General features: G+C 39.4%; 4 protein-coding genes across 5 annotated transcripts; all 4 read right to left on the reverse strand.

Moving 5' to 3' along the window:
• Positions 1-1,927: 1,927 nt before the first annotated feature.
• Positions 1,928-5,135, reverse strand: LOC126586344 (UBP1-associated protein 2C-like). 2 transcript variants are annotated; one of them, XM_050251168.1, is made up of 2 exons: positions 3,904-5,135; positions 1,928-2,178 (listed from the first exon to the last, which is right to left on the reverse strand). In XM_050251168.1, exon 1 carries the CDS (start codon positions 5,044-5,046, stop codon positions 3,907-3,909), a length of 1,140 nt encoding a protein of 379 aa, XP_050107125.1. In that variant the 5' UTR covers positions 5,047-5,135; the 3' UTR covers positions 1,928-2,178; positions 3,904-3,906. The 2 variants fall into 2 exon arrangements, with proteins under 2 accessions (XP_050107125.1, XP_050107124.1); XM_050251167.1 differs by having other exon boundaries at positions 1,928-3,590; positions 3,904-5,134.
• A 424-nt stretch (positions 5,136-5,559) lies between these two features.
• LOC126586343 (U-box domain-containing protein 7-like) lies at positions 5,560-9,381 on the reverse strand. Its single transcript, XM_050251166.1, has 2 exons — positions 8,648-9,381; positions 5,560-6,802 (listed from the first exon to the last, which is right to left on the reverse strand). The coding sequence occupies exons 1-2, from the start codon at positions 9,127-9,129 to the stop codon at positions 5,953-5,955; spliced, it is 1,332 nt and encodes a 443-aa protein (XP_050107123.1). The 5' UTR covers positions 9,130-9,381; the 3' UTR covers positions 5,560-5,952.
• Positions 9,382-17,794: 8,413 nt separating this feature from the next.
• Positions 17,795-22,094, reverse strand: LOC126587578 (ubiquitin-like modifier-activating enzyme atg7). The gene is made up of 14 exons (XM_050252666.1): positions 21,773-22,094; positions 21,151-21,368; positions 20,813-21,004; positions 20,668-20,722; positions 20,451-20,551; positions 20,139-20,328; positions 19,920-20,025; positions 19,693-19,837; positions 19,455-19,613; positions 19,167-19,355; positions 18,760-18,960; positions 18,552-18,667; positions 18,237-18,396; positions 17,795-18,142 (listed from the first exon to the last, which is right to left on the reverse strand). The coding sequence occupies exons 1-14, from the start codon at positions 21,906-21,908 to the stop codon at positions 17,969-17,971; spliced, it is 2,142 nt and encodes a 713-aa protein (XP_050108623.1). The 5' UTR covers positions 21,909-22,094; the 3' UTR covers positions 17,795-17,968.
• An 846-nt stretch (positions 22,095-22,940) lies between these two features.
• On the reverse strand, positions 22,941-26,752 carry LOC126587391 (transcription factor bHLH30-like). Its single transcript, XM_050252432.1, has 2 exons — positions 25,929-26,752; positions 22,941-23,688 (listed from the first exon to the last, which is right to left on the reverse strand). Exons 1-2 carry the CDS (start codon positions 26,244-26,246, stop codon positions 23,200-23,202), a joined length of 807 nt encoding a protein of 268 aa, XP_050108389.1. The 5' UTR covers positions 26,247-26,752; the 3' UTR covers positions 22,941-23,199.
• Positions 26,753-27,128: the final 376 nt, after the last annotated feature.

The following is a 27,128-nucleotide window of genomic DNA, read 5'->3' on the forward strand; positions in this document are numbered from 1 at the left end:
TTCCTGTTGTATCTGGGAAGCAAGGATATGTCAAGCAGTAAAACGGGCATCAATCATCAAACGAACCATAACAAACAGTTTAAATCACCAGCCAAAAAGCAACAAATGAGGTTCCCGGAAGAAATACAAATTATCCTGTATTTATCCAACAGTTTAAGACATTGAATTACTTGAACGATCAGCCTTACTTATACAGCGGAACCTGCATTCCACTGATTCCATGGTTTCCTTCGACCATCTTCAATTTTCTCAGCTATTTAGCCTACTGATACCAGAAAACAGAAACTATATGCATCAAGACATCATTGCAGCAGAAAACAAAATATGCAGAAGTAAGCCAAGTTAAATTGTCAAGAAAAAGTAAACAGCTTTATATCTATCACTCCAGAAAGTTCGGGCAAATCATATTTATGACTAGTAGAGGTGCTGGCATGGCAGGTAAAATTTTCTAAACCATGACTCTGAGAAAATAAATTGCAGCAAAGAATACCCACTACTGTCATACTTCTCTGAAGAACAGCCTATATGGTATCGATTCAATCCTTATGACCAAAAAACGCTCGTTTATGAGCCTTTGAGACAATTTCCTTTCTTCATTAATAACAATTGAGACAAAGAATGAGGCCAAATTAAAGAACTAGTGCGTATATAAATATAGCCAACCTTCTGTTCAAAAAGAGGAAACAAAACTTTCACAACTCGTATGATTGTATCAGTTGTAAGATAAACAAAACTCAAGACAAAAATGTCGCTTCGATCATGGGGTTGCAGAGGCGTGCAGGCACTTTCCAACCGTTTCAGTTCCAACATGCAGAAGCTCTCACGCAACCCCGGAGTTAAATACATATGGTTCCAGTAATACATCGTACCGCCCCTTCTCGATTTCCTCCTCTTTTACTCTATGTAGGAGGAGGGTTTCAATAATTAAATCTTCCCAATCAATCCCACGTCCTCTCTTTCTTTTCTTCCTGGTATGTAACCTCTTCAGAAGTGCAAATATCGCTGCTGTTACCTGAACGAGCATTTGATGGACGCATGATCCCATCACTTCGCTGCTTGGCAGCATTCATCTTTTCTCTCCTCTTAATTGCCGCACAACCATTGACAAAAGACGGAGGCATAGCATCGGTCTAATCCTACATCTTCCTCCAGCATCTCCTTCAGTAGAAGCCTCTTGCTCAATTCCGACAGTCCATTCCACCACTCGGTACAAGCATGGAGCGCAAAACCTCGGCTCCATTTTGTTCCGCGAACCTCTTCAAACCCCTTAGAGGACTTGGCATCGTCAGCCTCATCCGAAAACTTTGAGTAAATCATTGGTAAGCATTCGTGTGAAAGCTTCAACGCATCCATATCCTCCGCACCCACCATCTTCTACCTCAAAGTACCGAGACTCGTGTGAAAGCTTTAGCTTATCCGTTTCTGACTCAAAATCATCTTCAAAACAAACCATATCACTTCCATATCCACTATCATTCCTCATTCTCTAACATCTCCCAAATCCAACCAAATCCTTCTTCCCTCTCCGCGGTATTGGTTGATCGTCGCGGATGAAGGTTTTTCAGGTTGGGGATTTGAGGCAGTGGTGGTGGAGGGTTCAGCGATGAAGAGGATTGTTGCCCTTGCACAACGGTGTGAGTTCGAACTCAGTCGGCTTCCTAATCTAACATCTAAATTGTTAGCCAATTATACAGAGATTTTTGAATTTAGAGACTAAATTTTTGTTGAGGTTAAAATTTCAACACGGTCCATTGCACAAAGAGTACAAGTGGTTGAAATTTTCTTTTTCAAGCGTCCAATCACTTATATTATGAATTTAGTATCCCGAACCCTAGTCCTGTCATCCTGAAAAATCTCTCAATTTTGAGATGGCAGACGCAATTAAAAAGTGTAAAACCCTAAGTGTTCGATAACCAAAGCCAGATGATGAAAAAGAAGAGAAACTCTTAAGGTTTAATTAAAATTTAATGTCATCTTTGTCTTATCACATAATTGCTTGCAGTAGTTCAAAATGTTACAAATAGATGATGACCTTCAACATATAATGAAGATTACAATTCCAAGTTACTCCCACATAAACATTTGGGATTCCGGCAACATCTATCCCGATCCAAGCTTTCACGAGGATGCGTAAGCCAACTCCGAACTCATTTGTAAGCAGCCGAGAAACGCGTAAGCCTGCGTCATGGTATAGACAACACAAGAGCCAACAGAAACCACAAGGCAAGGCATAATATGTATAATACATCAAAACGGTTTCTTCAAACATCAACCAGTCTCAAAGCACACAGAGAGAAAACAAACGTTTGCGTATACAGGACACTGCAACATTTCGACCAGGGGAGAATTTAACAACCCTCTCGTTTCCAATTGATGGTGGGTAATGAACACCCCAAAAAATGGAAGGAAAACCATGTCAAGAATCTTTCCTTTATGCTTCCTTTGAAATGAGCGTAAAGGGAAAGCACTCGACAAGAATTTTTTAAAGGAAGATAGAATGATACGTTCCCTTTAAAGCAGATGGTATCAACTCTTTACACATAAACAAGTATGAAAAGACCACAACTTGCTCCGTCATGTATGGTATACAATAAAGGGTGACCATAACCTAAAAATGAAAGATGCTCGTAACTAAATGCTGCCACCGGCTTCTCTAAGAAAAGAGACCTTGAAATGATGTGGCAGGTTGTTTAAAAGTTCGCTTTTAAAACATTAACTAACTGAAATAACAGTAGCAGACATAACACATAAAATGTATCCCCTTTTTGTTATATTGAGAAGATACATTTCTTATCTGAGATTGTAGGTTCAACTCCCTTTTTACAATGACAAAGGTGTCCATGAACGTGATGAAAACAGTTTCAGGATCTTCACCTATAGGTTTAAAACAGATACGAAAAAAAAGACAGTAAACTCCCAAGTTTGTAAGATACAATATATTTTGTTCCAATTGGCCTGCTCAGAACTCAATTAATACAAACCATAAAGTCAATGACGCCATCGACCATTTTACTCTCTCAAACACTAAGTCGAGACAAAGAAATAAATCAAAGTATGGACTCAATAGAAAACAAAGGTTTCTAATTTATATAGCTAGGCAGTTGAAAAGTGGCCAGAGTGAAAAAACAGCTACAACTTACTGATTTCCCTCAAAAAAAATAAACATTTGATACTCCAAAACAAGCGAGAGGCAACAATTATTTATATCATGATCGCAAGTAGAAGGTTTCATGATCCACATACAAAGGTAAAGCCACGTATGATCACATAAAGAAAAAAAACTATCAGCATTATAGCATTAACAAATGACAAATTTACAAACAAAGGGCAAGTTTTGTCATCAACTCAACAAAGAGGGAAATCCCTATTTCAGCACACAATTTATAGGAAAAGGTTATATCCTTTTAAGTAAGTTCTACATGTAGATCAACACCGATCAGAAAACAAAGCACAGCTCATAGAAGCAGATGAAGTGAACCAGCAACAGAATCACAGCAGTCCATATAATCTATCCAAAGATTTCATTGTCTGCATTCATGGAATCACGATAACCATTTAAAGCAATTGCGCCCAAGAAGCTTCTCAAGGACCTGAACCAAATACCCATTTAACACTAAAACAAATCAAATCTAAACCAATCGAAAAGCTTCTGCAATAAAAAGCAACTACGCGCATAGCAGACATGATGATATTGACTCAGGCAGCAACGAACAACATACAGCTAAAACAAAAGGGAGAAAAAATAAAAACAAGACCTTGTCCATTTTCCACTCAAGTTTGGCACTTCACAAACATACATCATCATGACACTTCTGCTATAGCAACTTAAACTCCTAAGTCTGTATATTAGCATGTATAGACATGTGTGTATACCAAAAACAGAAACATGAATACAAAGATTACCTGTCAGTAGTAAGGCGGCATGCCCTGGTACAGTCCACCAGGCGGAATTCGAGGCATAGGAGGCTGTTGATGCTGAGAAGGATGCGCCATGGACGATCCTAAACCATAATGTGGATCATCTGAGTATCCTCCAGGACCCATTCCAATAGAACTTGGCGGCAATCGAGCTCCAAATTCTCCTGGCGGTGGCATACCATATCCACCTCCCAAATTCGGATTATACCTGGCACCACTAAAATTATTACCAGAAGGCACCGGCAGCGGCTGATGCCCACCTGGAAAACCCGAATAAGGACCTGTCTGAGGCGGCAGGCCCTGATACATTCCCGGAGGCATGGAAGATTGCGGTGGCCGAACACCAGAATTATCAGGAGTACCTTGTGCCCCACCAGGTTTGCTCTTCTTGTTATCTACCGCCAATTTGCAAGCCACCTGATGACCGTCGATGTTCTTCAACGGTTCAACAAGCGCAGCCCTGGCTCCCTGCTCCGCCTTGTACACGAAGAAAGCAAACCCCTTTGATTTTCCGGTGACCTTATCAAACCCTAGCGGCCCTTCCTCAATCTCTCCATACGCCGAGAAAGCCGACAACAGTCTGTCCGAAGAGATATCAAACGGGACGCTCCCCACGTAAATCTTCCTGGCCGAGACGTCAGCGGCGTTGGGGTTGCTGCTGTTAAACGACGTCGCTAATCCGGCGGAGGCGAACTGCGTGACGGTGACTCTGCCGTCGATTTTCTTGCTCGGTTCTTTAAGGGACAGGAGGGCCGAGTCGGCGTGCTTGAACGTGACGAAGCCGTAGCCTTTTGATTTTCCAGTGGCCTTGTCGTGGATGACGATGGCCTCGTCGAGCTCGCCGAAGGCGGAGAAGAGGGAGCGGAGGGAGTCGGAGGTGGTGTCGGCGCCGAGGCCACGGATGAAGAGCTTCCGGAGGGTGGAGTCCTGGTCGGCGACGGAGCGGACGGATTCGAGTACGTCGGGGTGGCGAACGACGGCGTTTTGGAGGATGCCGATGAGTTGGTCCTGAGTCAGGGGCTGGAGGAGCCTCCGGGCGTCTTCGGGAGTTAGATAGGCGGATTGGGAAGGTGGAGAAGTCGAAACGGTGCCGTTTGGCTCGGTTTTGCGCTTCTTTGAGAAGTCCATGGTGGTCGTTTGGGATTTTGGGGGATGCAGTCTGCTGCGTATGGACTGTATAAACCCTAGCCAGGGAGAGAGATTCGTAATCCTCCCGGGGCGAATTGTACGACTTTGTAATTGATGTCGTTCAATTCTGCCTCAGTACGTTGGGCGGCCTGTTATGATGGGCCTCACTTGGATGCGATCCGGTTGGCCCAATACCTTGTATCAACCCTAACTTTTTTTTTCTTTTTAAAAGAATGGGTCTCATAGCCCAAACAAGTTAAGCAAAAATAAGTCCAAGTCTGAACATCACAAGCCGATCTTCATGAACAAAATTATTTGAACGAGGAGGAGGATTATCAAAATAGTGATTTCCTAGGTCTAGAGAAAGACTATTTTCTTAGAGCAATCTTTAAAATCACGAGCCACGGATTCAAAACCACAAGTACACCTTTGACACCCTACATTACCCTTCTTGAGCCTTTGATCATTAGTGAGAAGTCTATCAAGAGAGAGTAGCCGTAGAAAACTCTGAACTTTTGGAGGAATGTGGAGTTTCCATATGAGGTTCCATCACCAAGAAGGAGCCTCAATAAAATTAATGGCCAAGGTGTAAGCAGATTTAACATAAGAGAATTATACGATTTTCTTTTCACTCAAAGAAAGGCACGCCTTAGCACATTGAAACAAAGGAATAAAAGAAAAAACTAGTGACTACATTCCTTTGTGTCATGCAAGGGTTCAAAAGCTATGTGCACAACATGCAGATTCTTTTTGTTCATTTATTCCCCCTCGAGAAAATGTCCTAGTTGTTCATGAGCAGTGAGCAACTAAGAGTTTCTCTCGACGAAATACGAGATTCTGCTTCTGGCCGCTATGCGTTTGAAACTCGAGGAGGAAGTGTGTTAAGAATGGTGCGTGTATCTCCATTTAGTAAGGCAAGCTTTTAGAGCTTGTGCTGATGATCAAAGCCTTGAGGTTGGATGAGTCCCCAGGAGCACTAGCCCTCCTTGTGATCATTTCCATATTCTTGTACAAACTTTGTTTCACCAAATTGTTCATCACTTTCTTCCCTTGTTGTGCCTCCCTTTGATTTAAAGGTGAACCAATTGCAACCCTAGCTGTCTGGGGCCCTGAGTGAGGCCCCATCTTTGCTTGCCTCTCATCCTTGAACCATTGCAAAAGTTTTAGTGCTCTCTTTTGAGCAAGAGAGCTTCCCAACAATGCCACCTCAAGAAGTATGGGCACAATTCCTGACTTGGCCATTTTCTCCCTTTGATCTGAGCTTTGGTGAGCTAAAATCATTAGGATGTAGCAAGATAGCTCCTGGCATTTGGGCTTCTCATCCCATGTCAAAATCTCTATCAAGCTCCCGGGCACCGCCGCGCTATTCTCCATGGCCTTTTTCCCCATTAGGGTCACTACCAAGTTCCCCAGCGTCGCAAGTGCTTTTTCAGAAAGCGCTTCGGTCGTTGATAGCTTCAGGAGCACCTCGACCACCCCGTTAGAGACCAAAGTGGCTGCACTGTCCAGCATTGTGGAGAGGTTGAACAAAGCTCCCAAGCATGGCTCTTTGGTTTCCATGGTTGAAGTGCTTGACTCAATAATGACAACAAGAAATGGGACAATTTCTGATGAGGACAGAGGGAACTGGGTATTTGCAAGTGAGGACAACAACAAGAGCAACTCTGCAAATTGGTGCCTTGTTGGCTCGTCAAGAATGTTGATGTCGTTTTGTAGCTTTGAGAAGATTCCTGCCCCCACCATGAGAGCCTTGTTCCTGAAAGAAATTAAGAACATGCAGGAAATTAGATCACATAAGCTCAAAATATCTCAAACTTATTCTGTGTGCATAATGATGACAAGAAGAATAACTATATAGTTCGAGTCAAATAATGGTGTTGAAATCTGACCAGTTGATAAATTAAAAATATATATTTTATACAATTTATAAGCACACCAAACAAAATAAAAATTATGTTGCCGATACAGAGAAAATTAACATTGCATATGCACAAGAGCATATTCTAATGTTTGGTTTGGTGCTTGAGAGAAAAGCCCCATGAGACCGGCTTTACAGAAGAACTTATCCTATGCAAAGATGATGCATATAAAGGGTGACCCCAAGCCAACTCTCCGCTTTGACAAAGATGGCACACATGATTAAAGTTAAAAATAAATAAAGGATTTGAGAAGAGTGATCTCAAGTCCATGAGATTCTAAAGTATTTAAATCTTTGTTTTGGTGTGAAGATCAACAAAATGGGGGTTTTTATTGTCCAAAATCAAATAGGATCTGAACAACTAACCCTAAAAATTCCTACAAACCCTAAAAAAAAATCATCACGTTTGAAAAACAGGTTCATGTTAGCTTCCATTATATTGTTCCTCCCTCCAACTCTTCCAACCACTATTTATTTTAAGTTGGTCGACAGCCACCGCAGCCTGCGGCCGGCCTCCTCTGATTCAATGGCAGGTTGTCTAATTATGTTTGATATATTTCAAATAATGCAGCAAACCCATGAAATAAATTAATAGTTAAATCTCATTAACCCTTTTTTAAAAACTAATTAATTAAGTTGCATTATGCAAAAATGTGCCAAGTTATTGGGAAAGTTCATTGAACAATAACTGCAACCACTGAGATGCATATCTATACAGGGTGGAGCTCGAACTTATATGCTACGGTACATTGTGGTGTTTAGTATTAATAATACAACATTTGTGTAAAATTTAAATATATCTGTGTCTCCAAGATGAAACACTATGATAGCACTATAGTATATTTGTACCGTATAAGTTCTTCTCTATCAATTTAAGTTGATTGAGCAATCGCAACCATTCAAATATACTACTTTTTGTTGTTCTATATTCTTGCATCTGCCCACTAAACGACTAAACCCTACCCTACCATTAAAATGCCATTGCCTTTTAACAAGATGGCTGTTTTATGTCACAATCATCACTTGAGTTGGGCAAAGATTCAAATGAAAATTTAACACACTTAATTCTACTTTTGGAAAATGGAGTCATCTTTCCTTCGATAATTTACATTCTTAATTGTCCTAAAGACGACAAATTTTTTAGCATGCTGAAAACACGGTCCAATACACTAAATGTTGTAATACAATCGTTAGATATTTGCAAAAAAAAAATAAAAAATTAAACCACTTGTATTATAACACTTAGTGTACCGGACCACATTCCCATTCTACTGAAAAATCTCCCCTAAAAGACAATCACTTAACTGTATATTAAAGTCAAATGTGGCCACTCGAACTTAATAAACAATAATTTAATTGTAAGAGACTCGTAATTCAAAAAATTAATATAGTTCACTATATGCCTATAGTCTTGTATTCGATTTTCTACTCATTTAATATTATACATTTATATATAAGCAAAACAACCTGACGTTATAATCCGTGTTCAATGAAATATATATTACACACATATATTAATATTTTCCTAGCATGCCATGCGAGACTCAAAATCACAAAACATTCAAATAAAAAAGAACGCATTATTTATCATAAATTAGCTCGGTTATTAAAAATAAACTCTTATCCAAGAATGAAAATTTAAATGCTCTTAAGCAAAATATAAGAGATAAAATGGAAGCTTACGTGTAAGTTCCATTAGCAAGCTCAATCAAGGCGAAAACTGCCACTCGCCGGCGAGCAACCACCTCGGACGCCACCATGGACACCAAAACCGGTATAATACCTAGCCCGCCCACCAGCTTCCTCACCTTGACATCTTCCTTAGCCAACATACCAATCTCCATAGCCGCCAACTCCTTCTCTTCCCAACTAATTCCGAAGTGAAGCTTCTTCACTGCCCTTTGCAATCCCATCACAGAATCATCATGGTCACCACCACTCACCTTCTCCATAACGACTTGCCGTACCATTACTTCGTTACTATTGCTTACAACTTTGGAGGGTCTTGATGACGTGTCGAAGTGATCTGACGGCGTAGGGCGCTTGCGGGCGTTTTTGGAGCGTAGGAACCGTCGGATACGGTTGATAAACCTAAGCTTTAGGTAAGAATATACCCAAAGAGAAGAAGAAGAAGAGGAAGCAGGTGTCGAGTTTGAATCAGACATGTTTGGTTGAAAACTTGAGAGAGAGAGAGAGAGAGAGAGAGAGAGAGAGAGAGGGTTGAGAAACTGTGTAGGGTTTTTGTATCCTTATACAAATTTTTATGGGAGTCTGACTTTAAGAGAGAAAGGTTTTGGTGGTTTTATGGAATCAGAGGGACAAAGAAGAAGGACGACTTTAGAAAGAGGAAAGAAACTGAAGGGAGCACAAAGCACATGCAGAGGGAACAGTATGCTGAGTATTGGGACTCACAAACCATGACAGATATTTAAATGAAATATTTGTGTATAATATATGATCTTCAACATTGGTATTATATATTTCAGACCGTATTCCTATAATGCCCATGTCGAATTTTTCAAATTACAAGAATGTTAGTCTGGTCCGAACGTAATGAGGGTTTAATACTTCTCGTCTTGAAAATATTAGTTCTCTTTACAGACAAATTATAATTTGACATGCATGTATAAATTTTTTTTTTCTAATAAATTATTTATACATGTGTGTTGGACCAACCTGTGTTAAAGATTAGGGTTTTATTATACGGAGTTGTGTTAAATGTGTATGGGAGGGGGGCACAGATCACCTACTCCACTGTGGGGAAGTTGCTTGGATGTGATCAGAATCAGACTGCCTAGACTATTGTTGACCGTCCCACGACTTCAATATATTTTGTTGCCATGGTTTTTGAGAGTGCCACTATATGCTGCCGTAAAGTTTGTTTTATTATCAATTGCTTTGGATTTTTGTTTTGAAAAAGTGATGGTATAAGTTCCTGTATTTTTCTGAGACAGAGATTTAAAATCGAATATAAAATTTGCAGGTATGCTATCATGATTAATTGACTCAATTCGTGTCGGCATTTTAAAACTTTATTAATTTTAATCATATTTTGAAAAAAGTGATGGTATAAGTTACTGTAATTTTCTGAAACGAAGATTTAAAATCGAATATAAAATTTGCAGGTATGCTATCATGATTAATTGACTCGACTTACGTCGGCACTTTAAAACTTTATTAATTTTAATCATATTTAATTGTTGTTCTGGGATGTGAGCTAGAGCTACATTTTGAGGCATGTGGGAATCAGGGACAGAGAGCACCTGCACTGATTTTCCTGGAAGGTTAGTAAATTTTGATCTCGTAGAGGCGGCATCCATGCAGAAAATTAATGGGTTTGCTGCACATTAATCCTCAGATCTAGCATTTGTTTTCTCACATGCGTGGTTTCGTTTTGGTGGATTTGTTGCAGGAAGGATCTGATCTCTAAGTTGCAAGAAAAACATATCTTCATATCTAATGTTGATAACATGTTGCATAAATTAATGGTGTTTGATCTTTTGCTAGCTAAGTTATAGCTTGTTACGTTAAACACAGTCATGAACTATTATGCTTAACGATATGTTTTCATTAAAATAGTCGTGGATACATATAATATGCCAATCATAATAATTTGATGTCGAACTAAAAAATATGACACTTATTTTAATAAGAGATTAAATTATGTAATGCTAATGTGTTATTTTACCCAAAATTGTGTCCTCTTTTTTCAGTTGGTTTCCATGCTTGAATATTAGGAATTAGGTCGAGATTTGGTTGGTCTAGTCCAATTTATTTTGGCCATCTTGCACTTTCTACATTTTCCTGCAGAGTGCAAAGGATCTAAATTCTATATTAGTTAGGTTGTATCCCATACCATGAATTGGGAGAAACACCAAATAGGGGGACAAAGGCGATGAACTCTTTGTTTAAAATATTTGCACGTCTAAAAATGAGAATCTTCGTCAATTGATTCATATAGCTAAAAGAGAGATACTTTATGAGATGGTATGTTAAGATAACTATGTAGTGTTGTGTGAAAAAAAATTAAAAACACATTACAGTGAATAATTAATTTAAAATATCGTCACAGTAATATCAGTTTTGAAAGTGCGACGATAGTATATTTGTGATGAGTTAGTACACTTGTTAATATGCATTCGGTATAAAATTATCTTTTTATATATGTATTTCTCTTTATATTATTATTAGTAGTTCCAAATTCTTGACTTTCTTCTCTTTCTTTTCTTTCGATGTGTGGATTTTTTACAGCCACCAAAACTTTTCTGCCAACAATCTTTTCGTTCTTCTTTTCTTTGAAACCCTAACCTTGGTCAAGAACTACTCGGAACAATCTGCTATATATCTAATAAGAGTTTAGTGCACCACTTGGACACACGCACTGATCAACAATATTGACCCAAACGACCATTTCATTTGTAGACGAAGTTTCATAAACTAAATGACATGGAAGTTAATGATTGAATTATTAGTTAAGCACTATTTAATGTGCTCATTTCTATTGATGACACAACATTTAGTTTGTAAATTTTGTGTACAAATTTAATCTTCCTAATATTACCATTTTTGACAAAGTTGCATTTCGGCCCCAATAGCAGTGAGGTATAATCCATAACACGTAGATATGATACATGATGGGCGTGGCAGTTCCACCATAAATTCATTGAGTTTTTTGAGTCCTGAAAAGCCAAAACATTATCAAACTTTCCAACGTGTGAAACAGTAGCCACATCAAGCGCAATAGGGGTTTTTGGTTAGATTATTATATCACGAGGTGTTTGTGTTTGTGTTTGTGTTTGTGTTGAGCCAAAAAATGATAAGAAACTAGTGCTTTCTGATGTGTACCACGCATCACCATCGACAGTTCTTCCTTGTTGAAGTATATACCTGCTGCTACAGCTTCTAAGACAGTGACGCATTGGCCATTTGAAGTATATACAAGGGATCTACTTTCTGTCACTCGCATGCAGAACTCACAATACATTAACGGTTAAATTCTGACGATTGATAATAGCAAAATTTGTATTACGATATGTAAAAGCTCAAATTTTTCAAAATATCATGTTAACAAGACATTAGATCGGACCCTTTATGGATGTATTAACTCCAATTTAGCTACCCATGTTTTTTGAGATGGCTTGTTGAACATTTAAATTTTGAGTACTCGCTAAGTATCCATATTTTGAGTTGGTTGCTCTAACTTGTCAAGATTATACTGTTTTTCCCGAAAGCATAGGAAATGTGCTAGTTTTGAATAACAGTATGATTTTCACAATACAAGCTTACATGTATCGGAGTTTATTATAGTGGTATTTCAAACCAAGTATATTTCATGCATAAATTTTTTTCATATGACAATCCATAATTAGCGATGCATACTATTTGGAGTTCCTGTTTCATGTAAGCATATCTCATAATGCAAGGAAGTTTTTCTCCTTCTGCCACGCTGAATGCCAGCAACCCAAAACGTGATCCACACACGTGGGATAACTAAATCTAAAACTCAAATGGCTAGGCCACTAACGTATGAGCTAGGGTGGAAGATTAGTCACACAATACTCAATCTGCAGAACCAACCACAGCTGCACTAACTATAAGAAATTATACATGTTATGGAGACACTTACCTACATCGAGAATACCGGAATATCACTATAACAACATCTTAAGTCAGTTAGGCGCTGCTCAGCTGTGTTCAATTTTTTACATAACAGTGCATGATTTGGTTGACAGTTAACTTATACTACTATAACAGTATCTTAAATCAATTAGATAATGTTATATATTTAACTTTTTCAAGTAACAGTGTTGGTTGGTCTGAGACACTACGCACATTATATTATGATAGTTCGGGAGACGAAGGGAGACAAAGTGCAAAATCCACCGAGTCTTAGTTCAATCTTATGCTAGTCTTGATAGACTTTTAAAGTGGCAGACTTTGATTTTGAAACTTCTCCTCATCCTCTACTTTTCTGGCAGAAAAAAAAAAACAAAAAAAAAAGAAGCAGTTTTCTGCTTTTGAAGCTTCCTTTGAAGTTCTGGCTTCAAAGGTCGTCTGCATTTTAAGGTTTGTGATTCGAGGCGGCGGTGGCACAACGTGCTTCAAGGACAAGAAAAGGCTCTGGTTCTCAGGTTCGCAGTCGTCGCCCCGTTCAAACTTTCAGAAGTCATTGCAACGACCAGCTAAGCCAAATCTTAGGCTGCCAAAAAACTCATGCTACATGCTCAGATACGCAACACGACGTGGTCTGTGACCATAATTTTCAGGTCACGCTTCGTACTTTAGTCGATGATTTCTGTTGATGTACAAAACGGGAGAGGTCTTGAAACAACGTAAATCCGACCGTGAATCTGCAAGAAAGTAAATAACACAAGATGTATCATGATTCACCCCAATGTTTGTGCTACGTCCACACTGATATTGTATTTCTCTGAGAGGATTGAGGATGAGAGGGTGAGAGAGCTTCCTTATGTGAGGATGAGCATCTCTGCATATGAGAGGGGATGTGAGGCTCTCAGAGGGTGAGGGTATGGCCTAAGAATTGGCCTTCCCCAATGAGAAGAGTGAGGAGTCCTTTTATAAAATAAGGGCTCCTCACTTATTACATATTTGTCCATTTCTTTATTACATAATTACATTTGAGTCCTCTGAGTATTTATACGAGGTCTAAATAAAGAGGCCCTAAGTATGGTATAAACAGTAGTCCCCTAAGTCTTCAGTCAAGAGAGTCTTTTGGCTGGAGACTTGAAATTCAGTCCATGTGTGGGCCGGAGTAACTAGATGTCGTCTAGAACTGATACTCGATATGAGACGGTGTCCAATCTGAAATGATGCTCAACTAGAAGTAGCACATGTTGCGAGACTGCTTTGCTTGTGGGTTATGTTGCCTTGGTTGGCTCCGCTTATGGCGTTTGAAGGTGAGGGAGTCCCTTTTATAGAATAAGGGCTCGCTCATCAATACATAAATATGGGCTAGAGCTGATGCTCGCGGCGAGGCGGTTGCTCAGTAGGCTGCGATGCTCTCTAATGATGGTGAGGGAGTCATTTTTATAAAATAAGAGTTTGCTTTTCAATACATGAATAATGGGTTAGGAGTGATGTTCGCGGCGAAGCGGTTGCTCAGCAGGCGGCGATGCTCTCTAATGATGGTGAGGGAGTCCCTTTTATAAACTAAGGGCTCGCTCCTCAATACATAAGTGATGGGTTAAGAGTGATGCTCGCGGCGAGGCGATTGCTCAGCAGGCGACGATGCTCTCTAATGAAGGTGAGGGAGTCCCTTTTAAAAAATAAGGGATGCTCCACAATACATGAATAATGAGTGCTCTCTAATGAAAGTGAGGGAGTCCCTTTTATAGAGTAAAGCCTCGTTCCTCAATACATAAATAATGGGCTAAGTCCCCCAAGTATTTTTCATAAGGCCCAGTTGAGGCCCAATATATGGTACATAATGTAGTCCCTCAAGTCTTCGGTTAATAGAGGCTGTTGGCTAGAGACTTCAAATTCAATCCATGTATGGGCCGAAATGGCGGTCGTTCGGAGGCGGTCTTTGTAGACCATGCACTGAAGCTTTGTAGGTGAAGCTTTGCAATTTGAAGCTTTGAAGCTAGAGCTCTGTAAATGAAGCTTTTGAAGCTACAACTCTGTAAATGAAGCTTTCGAAGCTGGAGCTTTTGTAAATGAAGCTTTTGAAGCTAGAGCTCTGTAAATAAAGCTTTTGAAGCTGATTGACATGAGTGATGCTCATGAATGTTTATGTTGATTGACATGAGTGATGCTCATGAATGTTGACATGAATGATGGTCATGAATGTTAATGTATGATTGACATGAGTGATGCTCATGAAATGTTTATGTATGATTGACATGAGTAATGCTCATGTATAATTTTAGAGTACTGGGCGTACTTTTGATCACCTTATTGGTGATAATAGTGGCAGGGTGCCGAATAATTTTGGAGTACTAGGCGTACTTTTGATCACCTGGTTGGTGATAGTAGTGGCAGGATGCCGAATAATTTTGGAGTACTAGACGTACTTTTGATCACCTGGTTGGTGATAATAGAGGGCTTGGCTCTTTTAGGCATATGGGCCTTTGCCCTCCACCTAACATTCCAACCCATTATTTTGGGCTTTGCCATTTTTTTTTTACTACCCTCTGATGGGGTTTATACAGATGTCTGCAAAAAATAAGAAAAGTAAATTACATTATTAAAAAAAAAGCTTCCGACACAAAAACTTCGACAGTTGCAGATCGTTGGTGCGTTGCTTTTGCTTTTGCTTTTGTTTTCTACTTTGATTTTTGCTTTTGTTTTCTGCTTTGCTTTTTGCTTTCGTTTTTTGCTTTGCTTTTGCTTACTTCTTTTCTCTTTCTGCTTTGCTTTCTCTTTCATTTTTCTCTTCTTCCTTTTGGCATATGGTAGACAACACAAAGGAGAATAATAATAGAAATATTGTAAGAAAACTTATCTTCTTTCTGTTTTCCACCACACCTCTATCTCTGTCTCTGTCTCTGTGCTTTCAGTCTTCACAAAACTGAATCTGGCACCAAAGTAGAAAGCAACCATGCGTCGCTGTGCACAACTACCCGAGACAACCAGTCCCTTTCTTACATTCCATCTCGGGCAAAGTTGATGCCCAAAGCAGGTTTCGGGAGCTATGGAGGAACTTCTTCAGCAAGTAGATTAACCTCCCATTCTTTATTCGGGAATCCATACAAACAAAGATTCTCCTTTTCAGGATCGCATTGCTAGTAAAAACGTTCAACATCAGTGGTAAGAGCTTTGATCAAACACAAGTTTAGGCATAGCTTTGATCCCCCGAGTACATGCTCACACTTAAGCCATTTCCGGGGACTTTTGACCCACAGCTGTGACACTGTGTATGTTTCGGGCACACATAAGGTCCAGGAAAAACATTCTTGTGTGAAAGATGTTGGCAGTAACAATGGTAGGCGTCATCACACCTTTTACAGAACATAAGTTTGTTTAGATCTCCAACTCTTCGGCATACCTCACAAATTCGGCACAGGGGGCATGTCCATGAACTCCAGTGAAATAGATCTCTATGTTGAGACCAAACCTTTACGCAGTTCCTGTGGTACTTTTTGCCACAAGTTTTGCATGGAAGCTCTTGCTCTCTCACTTCCTTCATTTTCACCACAAAAGCATATCCGGCACATAACGTTCACATTGGACTAAGCCTACTCTTCAACCATAACGCCTCTTGAGATGTCCGACAAATAACCAGACTCGAATCGCCGAGCAAAATCCTCAGCCGCCACCATATCCGCAGCAGCCTTGCGCTAGAGCGCGGCACGTTTGGCCTGAGAAGAGGCGGCGGCGACAACCTACTCATCGTCAACAATGGCAGTGGCGTAACCATCTCCGACGGCAGAAGACATAACCGGCTGGGGAAACAGCGGAGGCAGTGGGGCGACTTGGACCGTTTTACCATCGTGGTGAGCCCTAATTCCGGAAGGATCGATGAGAAAGTCGTGAACTCGAAGCACGTCTTCGAGGAATGAGGCCTTGGCATTCCCGATGGCGAGGGTTTGCGGCGAGGCCCTAACGCACAGTTGCAGATTCGCTGGCTTTGCACTTCCACTGACGCATCAACATCTTTCTTAGAAATCCCAGAAGGCATCTTGACCACGGAGACTGTGGTTCAACCCACTGACGGGGACGCTACTTGCCATCACGGCATCTTGACCATGGAGACCGCCATCAACCCACAAACTATTCCCTTCTGCGCTTGTCACGGTCCTTCGCCTCATAGTCGGTCATCGTAAACTCGCAATCGTCGTCCTATTTGCTGCGCGGGGGTGCGCCAGACAAAGAAGACGGGGGTGCGCAGAACAAGGAGACGGATGAAGAATGTTTCAAAGGTTAAAACCCGGAAACCCAAAATCTCTGCTTGGAGCTAAGGCTCAAAGAAACTTCAGAGATAGCACAAAAAGGACTGAAAATGTAAGCAAAACTCACAAATCCTAGATCTCAAAGTGTTCCAGCTGGTAGAAAGTTCTTGGAATGGCAAAGAAATAGTGGGCTTTAACAGAAGTTGAAATGGAACAAGAAAATCGAGGGAGAGAAAGATAGATGTGTTTAATGGAGGTGTTTTGACGGAAAACTAGAAGAAACTGGGGTTGAATTGTATTTGATAGTACTGGAAGTTGTTTTTGGGTTGTGCAGATTCACGGTGGTGAGATGAAAAAAATGAAAGAGAACTGACGTGATTTTTTGTGTCGATTCCCACAGACGGCGCCAAATGTTGATGTACAAAACCGGAGGGGTCTTGGAACAACGTAAATCCGACCGTGAATCTGCAAGAAAGTAAATAACACAAGATGTATTGTGGTTCACCTCAATGTTTAGGCTACGTCCATACTGATATTGTATTTCTCTGAGAGGATTGAGGATGAGAGGGTGAGAGAGCTTCCTTATGTGAGGATGAGCTTCTCTGAATATGAGAGGGGATGTGAGGCTCTGAGAGGGTGAGGGTATGGCCTAAGAATTGGCCTCCCCCAATGAGGAGAGTGAGAAATCCTTTTATAGAATAAGGACTCCTCGCTTATTACATATTTGCCCATTCCTTTATTATATAATTACATTTGAGTCCCCCCGAGTATTTATACGAGGTCTAAATACGAAGGCCCTAAGTATGGTATAAACAATTTCAATACGCAATATTTACTGCACTCGTTTCTAGCTTACTGCCCCCTCTCAGCGACACTAGAACATTTGATGCTGTTCTTTTATGATACCAGGAACCATGTGTTTACGGGCAAACAAAATCTCTCATTCCGTAGCTTAAGAATCGACACAAACAACCGCAACTTGGGTTAAACTTTGAATATATTCTTTCATAGAGAAGTACAGTTTACAATTCAGAACGGTGAGAGAACGAACAAATTGAAAAATACGTAATATTCATATATTACTTTCCTGAGCATATGTACAATTGAGAATGAATTACAGCTTTGAACCCAGATACCACAAAGAAGAGAAAATTCAAACCTCAACCAAATCATCATCGTCTTCATCTGTCCCGTCGTCCCAGTCCAACTCGAATTTACTAGCTGATTTCATCAACTCTGTCAGTCCAGTTAGGTCCTCCAGATATGTAGGATGGTTGATTGCTTGCAAAATAAATTCCATTCCCCTTTTCCGATATTCGGACACCACCTGAAATAATTCATTTGCAGTGAATAAGGAACACAGAATCTGGCAAAATATCATGAACGCAACAGAGAAAGTCTCCAAGCAAGGCAAAACTTACAGTGCTGCAACAAGCCGTGCAACTGTCTGAGGAGTGGCCCACAAGTGTCATCTGCGAAAACTGCGCTAGGGAACCGCGAATCTGATGGGGTAAAATACCAAGAGGTTGCTCACTGCTTCTGCTATTACTGCAGTTTACCACCTCCCCTTCCGCAAATATCCTGAACATGAGCAGTTTAATATCAAAATTCCAGTTCAACCGTTTAAAAAACCAAAGGTGGAATTTCTATTGAACTCAAGACACAAGTGAAAATATTTGAAAAACGCAGAAAGCTAATACATATTTAGTAATTTTCAAAAATTTCCAAGATTTTACCCATGAGGGTGATGCAGGATCCCCACTAAGAGCTCAACCGCAAGAGCTGAGGCAATAGGAGCAAGGCCTGGGCGTGTAACAGTGCATTGCTGGTCCAATGTGCGGTTTGAAGTTGACTGCACATAGAACAAAAGGCTTATACTTATGGCTGTATTCAACGTACATGGAAGAACACTTAAAATATATGTATTACATTCTAGAAACTTACATCAATAGGCGCAACGACATCATTGCAGAAGTAACAGCCCAATCTCTTCCCCCCGTCTCTATCAGTAAGGCCAAGATTGCCCATATAAGCAGATAAAGCATTTTCAGCTTCAGTTTTTGAGTCATGGCTAGAGCTACAAGGACCTGCTCCATGGCGCATAACCAAGAAGCTATCGAACCCTAAAGCCGCAGTTATAGTAATCTGCAAACAAGTAAATAGTAATGATTTATTATTCGATAATATGTATGTCAATTTGTTACGATAGTTATTTCAAATATCCAATATTTTTGAATCAGGTAACTAGATCTTCGTAATGTAGACGTGAGTCAAAGTTATATATGAGAATATAGGGCCACATTATAACGCAGTGCAAGTCTGCAAGATCCTAAAAGCTTAAGTCAACCAACCTTGTTAGTATTTGCACAAAGGAGAGATGGTAGCCACCGACTTTCTCTTGTATCAGTCAGCAGGAAAACTACATCGTGACAATCAATTAAATCATGTAGTCGTCCACAATCATCGAGCACGCTCTGCTCTTCTTGACTCGGAACAGGATGTCCAGGCATAGGTATAGCCATGATGACACCCTCTGCTTCCTGGTAAAGAATAAAGAGATGGACAGGCAATATAAGAAAATCAACAAATTTTTGTTTCAATCCATGTATTTTAGAGGACAAAGAGATGAAATTAATTACCACAGCTGGAAATATTTTCTTGAGACTATTAACTGCAGCTGTCACTTTAAATTCACCGCCATTTAGGCAGTCATCTAATGTATACAGTGATTGCCTCAGCGGATTAGACATAGCCACCCTGCCATTGTCAACCAACGTAATGGTCCGGACACCCCAAGCCTGTAAAACATGTACCCTTTAGTCACCCAATAGATACATAATAGAACTACAAATTAATTTGTATTTTTGGAACACTCACCATAAGCGTCCGAGCAACCTGGCATCCAAGTGTACCAGCTCCAAGGAGGAGACACTTGAGAGAAGACAAGCTATTTAAGTTCAAAGAAGGCAAAGCACGCCATCTCATTAGTTTCAAATTCAAATCTGCAGCAGATATGGCCAACCTGTAAAAGTTATAAAAAGACACTAAGATAACAATGGACTAGTAATGTCATCGACCATAGAGTACCAATAGAGACAACATACCTAGTTGGATCCATAGATTTAGCAAGGCTAATAATCCTAGGTACTTTTCTCCCTTTGTTAAGTTCCCACCCGACTGCTTTTGGTACATGACCATGATCTCTCCATCCTAAAAACACATAAAAACTTAAGTTAGAGTACCTACAGATACAAGCATATTCAAACTGTAGAAGGGAGAAATGTAATCATAACCGAGCAGTTACCCAATTTCTGCAGCACTACCTGGCAGAACTGTAATCAGAGCTTCACCAACAAGGGACAGTCCCAGATCTGCGAAACCCCGACTCTCTCTATAGCATAAAAAGTGAACAGACTTTAGATCCCATCTTGAGCAAATAAGAGCAAGGAGGTTGCGAAGAGGCCAACCGGGATGGTTTGGGAGATGGCATGGATCGTAAAAACCAAAGAGTAACTGTAATGGCACAAAAAGTAACTTTAAGAGAGTTGAACCCAGAAATATCTAAAAAATTATTCCAGTTTCCCGGACACCTAAATGAGTAGCTATAGTTCGAATCAAAAGTTAAGCGAACAGACCTTGTGACCATCATCAGCACTTTGGGAGGTTTCCCAATCCTTTAGATGCTTAATAGTAGCGTGTGAATTTGAATCAAGATGAACCAAGAAGAATGGCACGTCTGAATCGGACAATATAGGTTAGAAGAAACATTCAAAATTTACATCCGAGCATATGAGAACATAAGGAGAAGTTTCTGCAGACAATTGAAAAAAATAGAAAATGAGACATGTATACCTGCTGTTAGGCTTGAGTTACGCCACTCGTTAAATGCTGCTGAAACAGATTCTGCCTAAAGATATAACAATAGTATTAGAGTTTATATAAGTAACATCTAAATACCTTTCTACAGTGCCTAGAATAAAAAACACATCTGACATACCTCCTCCGAGCTAAAACACTGTGAAGCTGGCCTCAAATTTACCAAAGTTGCTGGAGGATCAAGCACCAAAGCGGGGAAAGCAAACCAGTAATTAAAGCTCCATTTTTTCAGGTCGGCAAAAGAGATGACGAGGAACCTCGAAAGTACTGAACTATCCTCCAATGCTCTTCCACTCTGGATGTCCTTCCAAATCTGATTATGAACAAGAAGCAGACATGTTAAGCAACATTTAAATTCATTGTTAGTCAACCCTACCAATCCGCCTACATGATATTTCAACCGAATACTATATTTTACTGTCACTCACAGATGTAATACATTCTCAACACATTCAATACCTTTTGTGCTTCTGCCTTAAGCAAGCCTTGTTTATCAAGCGCATGAAAGCCTTCTACCGTATTAGTGTTGTAAATGATTCCCGGAACGGAGCATCTGTTCCTATTTCCCCGACTTACTCCTGTTACCGATGATTCCTCACTCGAATCCGAAGGCAAAGACTCAGCTAAAAGAGTTAAATGATTTGACACTTGAGAATGCGAGCACGGTGCGTAGAAACCTGCAACAGTGTCAGTCCACATCTCAGATTACACGAAGCCGTTGCACTTAAGTCACACATAAATTCGCATTCAAATCAAAGAATTAAACAACATTGTATAGCACTAGCATTCATCACAAAAATCAAATCTTTGTCGTCCCAAATAATCGGAATTTGAAACCCAACTTACACATCTTGCTGCTTTTTCCTCCTCCAAATTTTGCGCAGCAAAATAGCAAAAACAACAATTCCACATCCAAAAAGTTTTTTTTTTTTTTCTCATAATCCACAACTAAAATAATAATTCAACAAAAGTACAAGAATCTCCAAAACCCACGATCCAAAAGGCTGAAATCTTCTATCTTTTTTATTTCCCAGAAATTGCACCATCTATTTACAGAAATTAAACAAAAAAAAAAACGAACCGGTGATGGGAACAGGCGAGTCGTCGATGCCGAACTTGTTGAGCTTCAAGGAAGAGAGTCTGTGCCAGAAACCCTCGTCGACGGAGCTCTGAAACGGTGCGAATTGGAGTATGGATTTCCCGCTGCCTCGCTCCATGATTTTTCTGCTGCAATTAGCTGCGAGCTTGCCCTCTTCTTTTTTTTTGGGAGGGGGGGGTTAAGATTTCGTAATATTGAAGAGTACAAAGGGTAAAAGTATATAGATTGTTTGTCAGAAAGAGTGAAGAGATCAAGTTCGAATATAACAAGAAGAAGAAGAAGAGGACACCTCGTTGTGTTGGTTTGGAGTTCCTTCTCTCCACGGTTTAGATTCCCTCCTTTTCCCGCATATTCTGCTTTTACAGGAAGTGGCCAATGACATCTCGCCAACACAGCACTTGGTGGACCCACCGACTGACAAGGCCTAGGTATTATTTTGTTCTGGTTAGTTTATCCAAGTTTGATTGCTTCTTTCTTCTGAATTTAATACTTGAACTTTGAATTTTGTTTCAATTTAGTACACAAACTTTTGGTTGTACCAATTTAGTATATCAATTAATTTTTTGTGTCTAAATTTCCGTTAAAATGTTTCAGAGAAATTTGTAAGAATAAGGAACTTTAACGGAAAGTTCCCAGTACTGTTTACTTTAACGAAAAATCATATTTCTATACTAAAAAGTCAATCCTGGTATTATTCACTTTACCTTTTATTTTGTCAAAACTCAAAGTTTTCAAACCCTTTTCATTAATTTTCCTTAAGAATAATTCATCAACTTTAACTCAATTGGGGCAATGGTCTCTCAACTAAAAATCTATGATCATTGGTCTCTTAACTCATCAAAACGTGCAGCTATGATCATTTTCATCAACTCCTTTAAAACTTTCGTCAAAATGAGTCACGTGAGGTTGAATCAAAGGGAAAATATGGGAAACTAAATGAGAAAATTGTAGAAATGATCCTTCAACTTTAACCAAATTGGACCAAGGGTTTTAACTTTAACCCAATTGTTGCAAAAAAATTTCCAACGTGACTCATTTTGACAGAGTTGATGAAAATGAACATATCTGCAAGTTTTGAAAAGTTAAAAGACCAATGATCATAATTTTTAGTCGAGATACTATTGCTACAATTGTCTGAATGTTTAACAAATAAGGTTAAAATAGTAGTCTAATTTTATGTATGAAATCACACATACATACAATTTATATTACAATCCAAGGAGCTTTGTCTTTCCTCCGTATTCCTTACGGATTAAATGAGGTTTTATATTTACAATGCGTACATGTAGATATCTCAAATAATTGATATATCCACGCATCCATGTCCGAAAATACAAATACAAACTCCATATTTGAAATTACAAATGCACATTCTTGATCTTCATCACCAAGACATACAAATCTTGCTCTCACGAGGATGAGCTCGAGGTATCGATTTTATCGAAGTAAGAGAGCCTTCGCCTTTTGCTCGGCAGCGTTGTTCTTGGCGAGTATTCTGGTGAGGCCGATGCTTTATCGAGGACGGAACTCAGGACCTGGTGAACCGAACTTGCAAGAAGTTCGTATGCTTCAGCATCAGAATCATTGCTTCCCGGTTTGGAGCTGGTGAGAACGAATACATTTTTCACTCGGTTTCCCAAGGTCGCTATTTCTGCTTTCACAATTTTTAAGTGGAGGGAGTCGAGGGCTTCTCTTAGGTCAGAAAGAAGCTCAGACCGGTATTCACAGCAGACGGATGCCTTCACAGATATGGTTCCATCCCCTGCCGCAACATAGGGTTCAATTTTCACTTCATCGGCATCAACTGGGATGAGAAACCCCTTACTGGATTCTAGGGCATCCTTCTTCAGTTCTTTCACTTGGCTGATAACTGCTGCAAGTAATGTGGCTTTGTCCATCTGTAACGAACGATTAGATCAAGGTTAAGACTTAAATCTGTTGCCATCAACAGTCAACACATAGTTTGTTTCACGTTTTTAAACACCGAAATTTATTGTTACTTTCTTACAAGCAACTACAGCTATGTCGCAGTGCTGGTCAACAGCATAAGCTGCATAACCTGTCATTAAGAAAATATAAGATAGGTGGATGTATACATGCATGTATACTAGCTCTGCATAACTACATGGGTGCATACATACACAAGAAATTAGATACGTGGATGTATACATGCATGTATAAAACAAAACCACTGGCAGCCATTTGTTCACAAGTAAGATGTCTTCTTTGTCAACTGCAGAAACCCAATTAACTTAATCTTGACAAAGGCATGAACAGACACCTAGCTAGAGAGACGAATACAAGTTTTATATAATTAATTACTAATTAAGTAGCATCAGCAGAACTTGTTGATAAGTTATCATCACATAGACTTAGTCCAGAAAATGCAGAGCTAGTATTCCGACTTGTTACAACCTACAAGGCATGGTCGACGACAAACTAAGCTAACAAATTTGCAATTAAAAATCTTTGTTTTATTAATACAGATACTATTCAGCTTCAAATTAAAAAATTTACTGGTTATTCTTTCCCCACACATCTGTTTCTTACTTACCGCCCCTAATCTGATACAACCATAATTAATTAATTAGCATAATGAAACAGTTGAGCAAGATACATCTAAGCCATAAAATATATCCAGATGCAGACCTTGTGATGGCATCTACCACACAGCTGGCACTCTACCCCATCATAATCATCAGTATTTCTCGAAACACAGAATTGTCTGCTATCTACTGTAACAGTTGACAGCAAAGCATCCATATATATACCCAGAAAATTATTAAGCAAGATGAGGTTAGCATGGAACAACGCTCAGCCTACTCAACTATAATTTTATTATAGGCGCCTTTGACTTCGTAGAATATACAACAAAGTCAGAGGTCCTCTCTCTGCCAACAACAGCCAATTTCTAATTTTTCTTACATCACAGATTCATAAGGCAAAGTGTGATGTACCCAAGAGGTGAAAGATTCATCCCTTCTTTACCTTCCTCTTTGTTTTTAACATTTCGATTCATTGCATATGAAAATAGTAATCATGGCTGCCGTCATGCTTAGATTCTTAATTTAATTGAAAATGCAAAAATGAAACCTAGATATCTATTGCAGATCCAATTTACAGATAGTGTTTGAAGTTCTTAGTATGGAAGATTTTATGCACACAATCATAGATTGTGATATCGATTCTACTTTTCGAATTTATAACATACCTTTGAGTTGACTTTTGAAACTTCTGCATAAAGAAATGACTCTCTGATAGCGAAAATAGTGTACAACAACAAAGCCTTTTCCCACTAAGTGGGGTCGGCTATGATAGCGAAAATAGTGTAACGTAAAAAATTTGTTGATTTGAATGACGTGCACTAAAGAACTCTACATGATTTCATAACGTGATAATAACAACATATGACATTTTTAAGAGCCGACAGTTCGATGCCAAAGCACGGAGTTCAGAGTATCCGAACAAGATTCCTGACAGAGAACTTCATTCGAGTTCAGAATCTATGAATTTGATAACTCTTCAACAGAAACTCTCGTAACATTACAAAATTTTGCTTAAAGATGTTTGCTTTTTGGCATAGATTAGACTGTAAAAAGCTAAAAACTATCAGCTAGCCCGTTCCATATAATTTGCTACATATTCTGATAAACCCCTTTTTGCCATACTACGATAAGAAACAACAACAACAAAGCCAGATCCCACACTACGTTAGAAAAACTTATCACATCAATTCAAACCAAAAGTTTCCATCTTTTCGATTTTGTGCAAACACAAATCTTTGCTCAAGTAGGCCAAATAGGTTTTAGAAGTTAATCTGAAATGAAGATGTAAAATTCATTTTTTGTTTACGGTCTAATCACGATCCTAAAAATTCAAAGAACCTAAATTTTAGATCATAAGTTATTAGTTTCCATTTTCCAATCGGTAAGAAACTGTTGTATAACTATTCGATACAGAATCGAAAATTTAAGTTAGACGACTAATATCTACTAACTACTAACCAGTAAAAGAATTAACAAGCTATAAACACAATCCAACAAATCCAAGTATTTACTAATTAAACTACCAACATAACTAAAACTGATTAGGACTAGCCAAATATAATTTGATAGAAAACTCCATGAAATTACTTTACCTTCTCAGTGCAGGGCACCAGACCGCGAAGTGTAGAGAGATGTGCATTGATTCTCTCTCTCCTCCTCCTTTCAGCCTCACTGTGATTCTTCAAAGCCAACAAAGCCTTGGCCTCAGGCAGCTCTTTTTTCCCCACTCTCGCCGGAGCCTTAACAAGCTCGCCTTTCTCACTGTCCAAAACAAGAGAGTGAGGCAGTTTCGCCGCAGCGCCGCCTCGCAAAGCCCCGCCGAACCCACTTACGTCATGCTTAAAAGGGTCGAACAAGCTCGAGAAATCCGACCCAAATGAAGATTTTGAGTTAAAACTGTAATAATCCATGTGAATCTTGTTTGTTTGTTAAATTTTTCTAAGTCTTGGGATTTGCAGAAACTATGAACCGAAGCTGGAGAAGAGCAGACCGGGAGGGCGAGTTGTTGGGGCGAACCAGAAGGAGAGCTTGGAGAGACGGAAGCTTTGTGAACAGGCTTTGTTGCTCAGCAAGGCGTTGATGATGGTGGCTGTGACGGTGGCAGTTCTTGAGGGTTTTTTCATACCTTCCATCACGCAAAAGACAAGCTTTGGGGGGTTGAAGGAGGCGGGTCAATCAGAAAACATCCACATTTTCCTCCGCATGGTCATGAAAGTCGAGGATTTTGAAAACACAGAATGAAGTTAGAGAGTTTTGGGAAGTGGGATTTATATAGAAAAGTAAAAGGTGAAAGCTTTTCTGTTGGGTTTTCGATGGAGGTGGAGAAGGACAAGGGCAGACAGAGAGTCAAAGGGTTGCTGGTTCACGGAGACTTTGGAAGGTGTTTTTTGGAGGAGATGAAAGGATGGGAACAAATGATTTGTGGAGTTTAAGATGGAAAGGTCGCAGAAGTATCGCCCCTATATATAAAATAACGAAAATATTATCATATTGATAGAAATATTTTTAGCATATAGTATGAAAAATGCCAAATTTGGTTTATACATTAAATGTTGTTGTCTTTTTATATAAAATATAAAGTTTAAATGTCAAAATAGTTCATGTGTTATAGTTATTGGCCAATTTAGTACGCTGTTTATAATTTTATCAATTTAGTTTTTGTGTTTATTTCTGTTAGTTAATAAAAAAAATATTTTTTTAATTGGAATGAAAAAAAAAAATTGAACATACCCACACTCATCCACCTTGTCCTTGACCCAAACCCCAATCCCTTAGCCATACACACTTGCAAG

The sequence above is a fragment of the Malus sylvestris genome, chromosome 10 (assembly GCF_916048215.2).
Source record: "Malus sylvestris chromosome 10, drMalSylv7.2, whole genome shotgun sequence".
Classification (NCBI taxonomy): domain Eukaryota; kingdom Viridiplantae; phylum Streptophyta; class Magnoliopsida; order Rosales; family Rosaceae; genus Malus; species Malus sylvestris.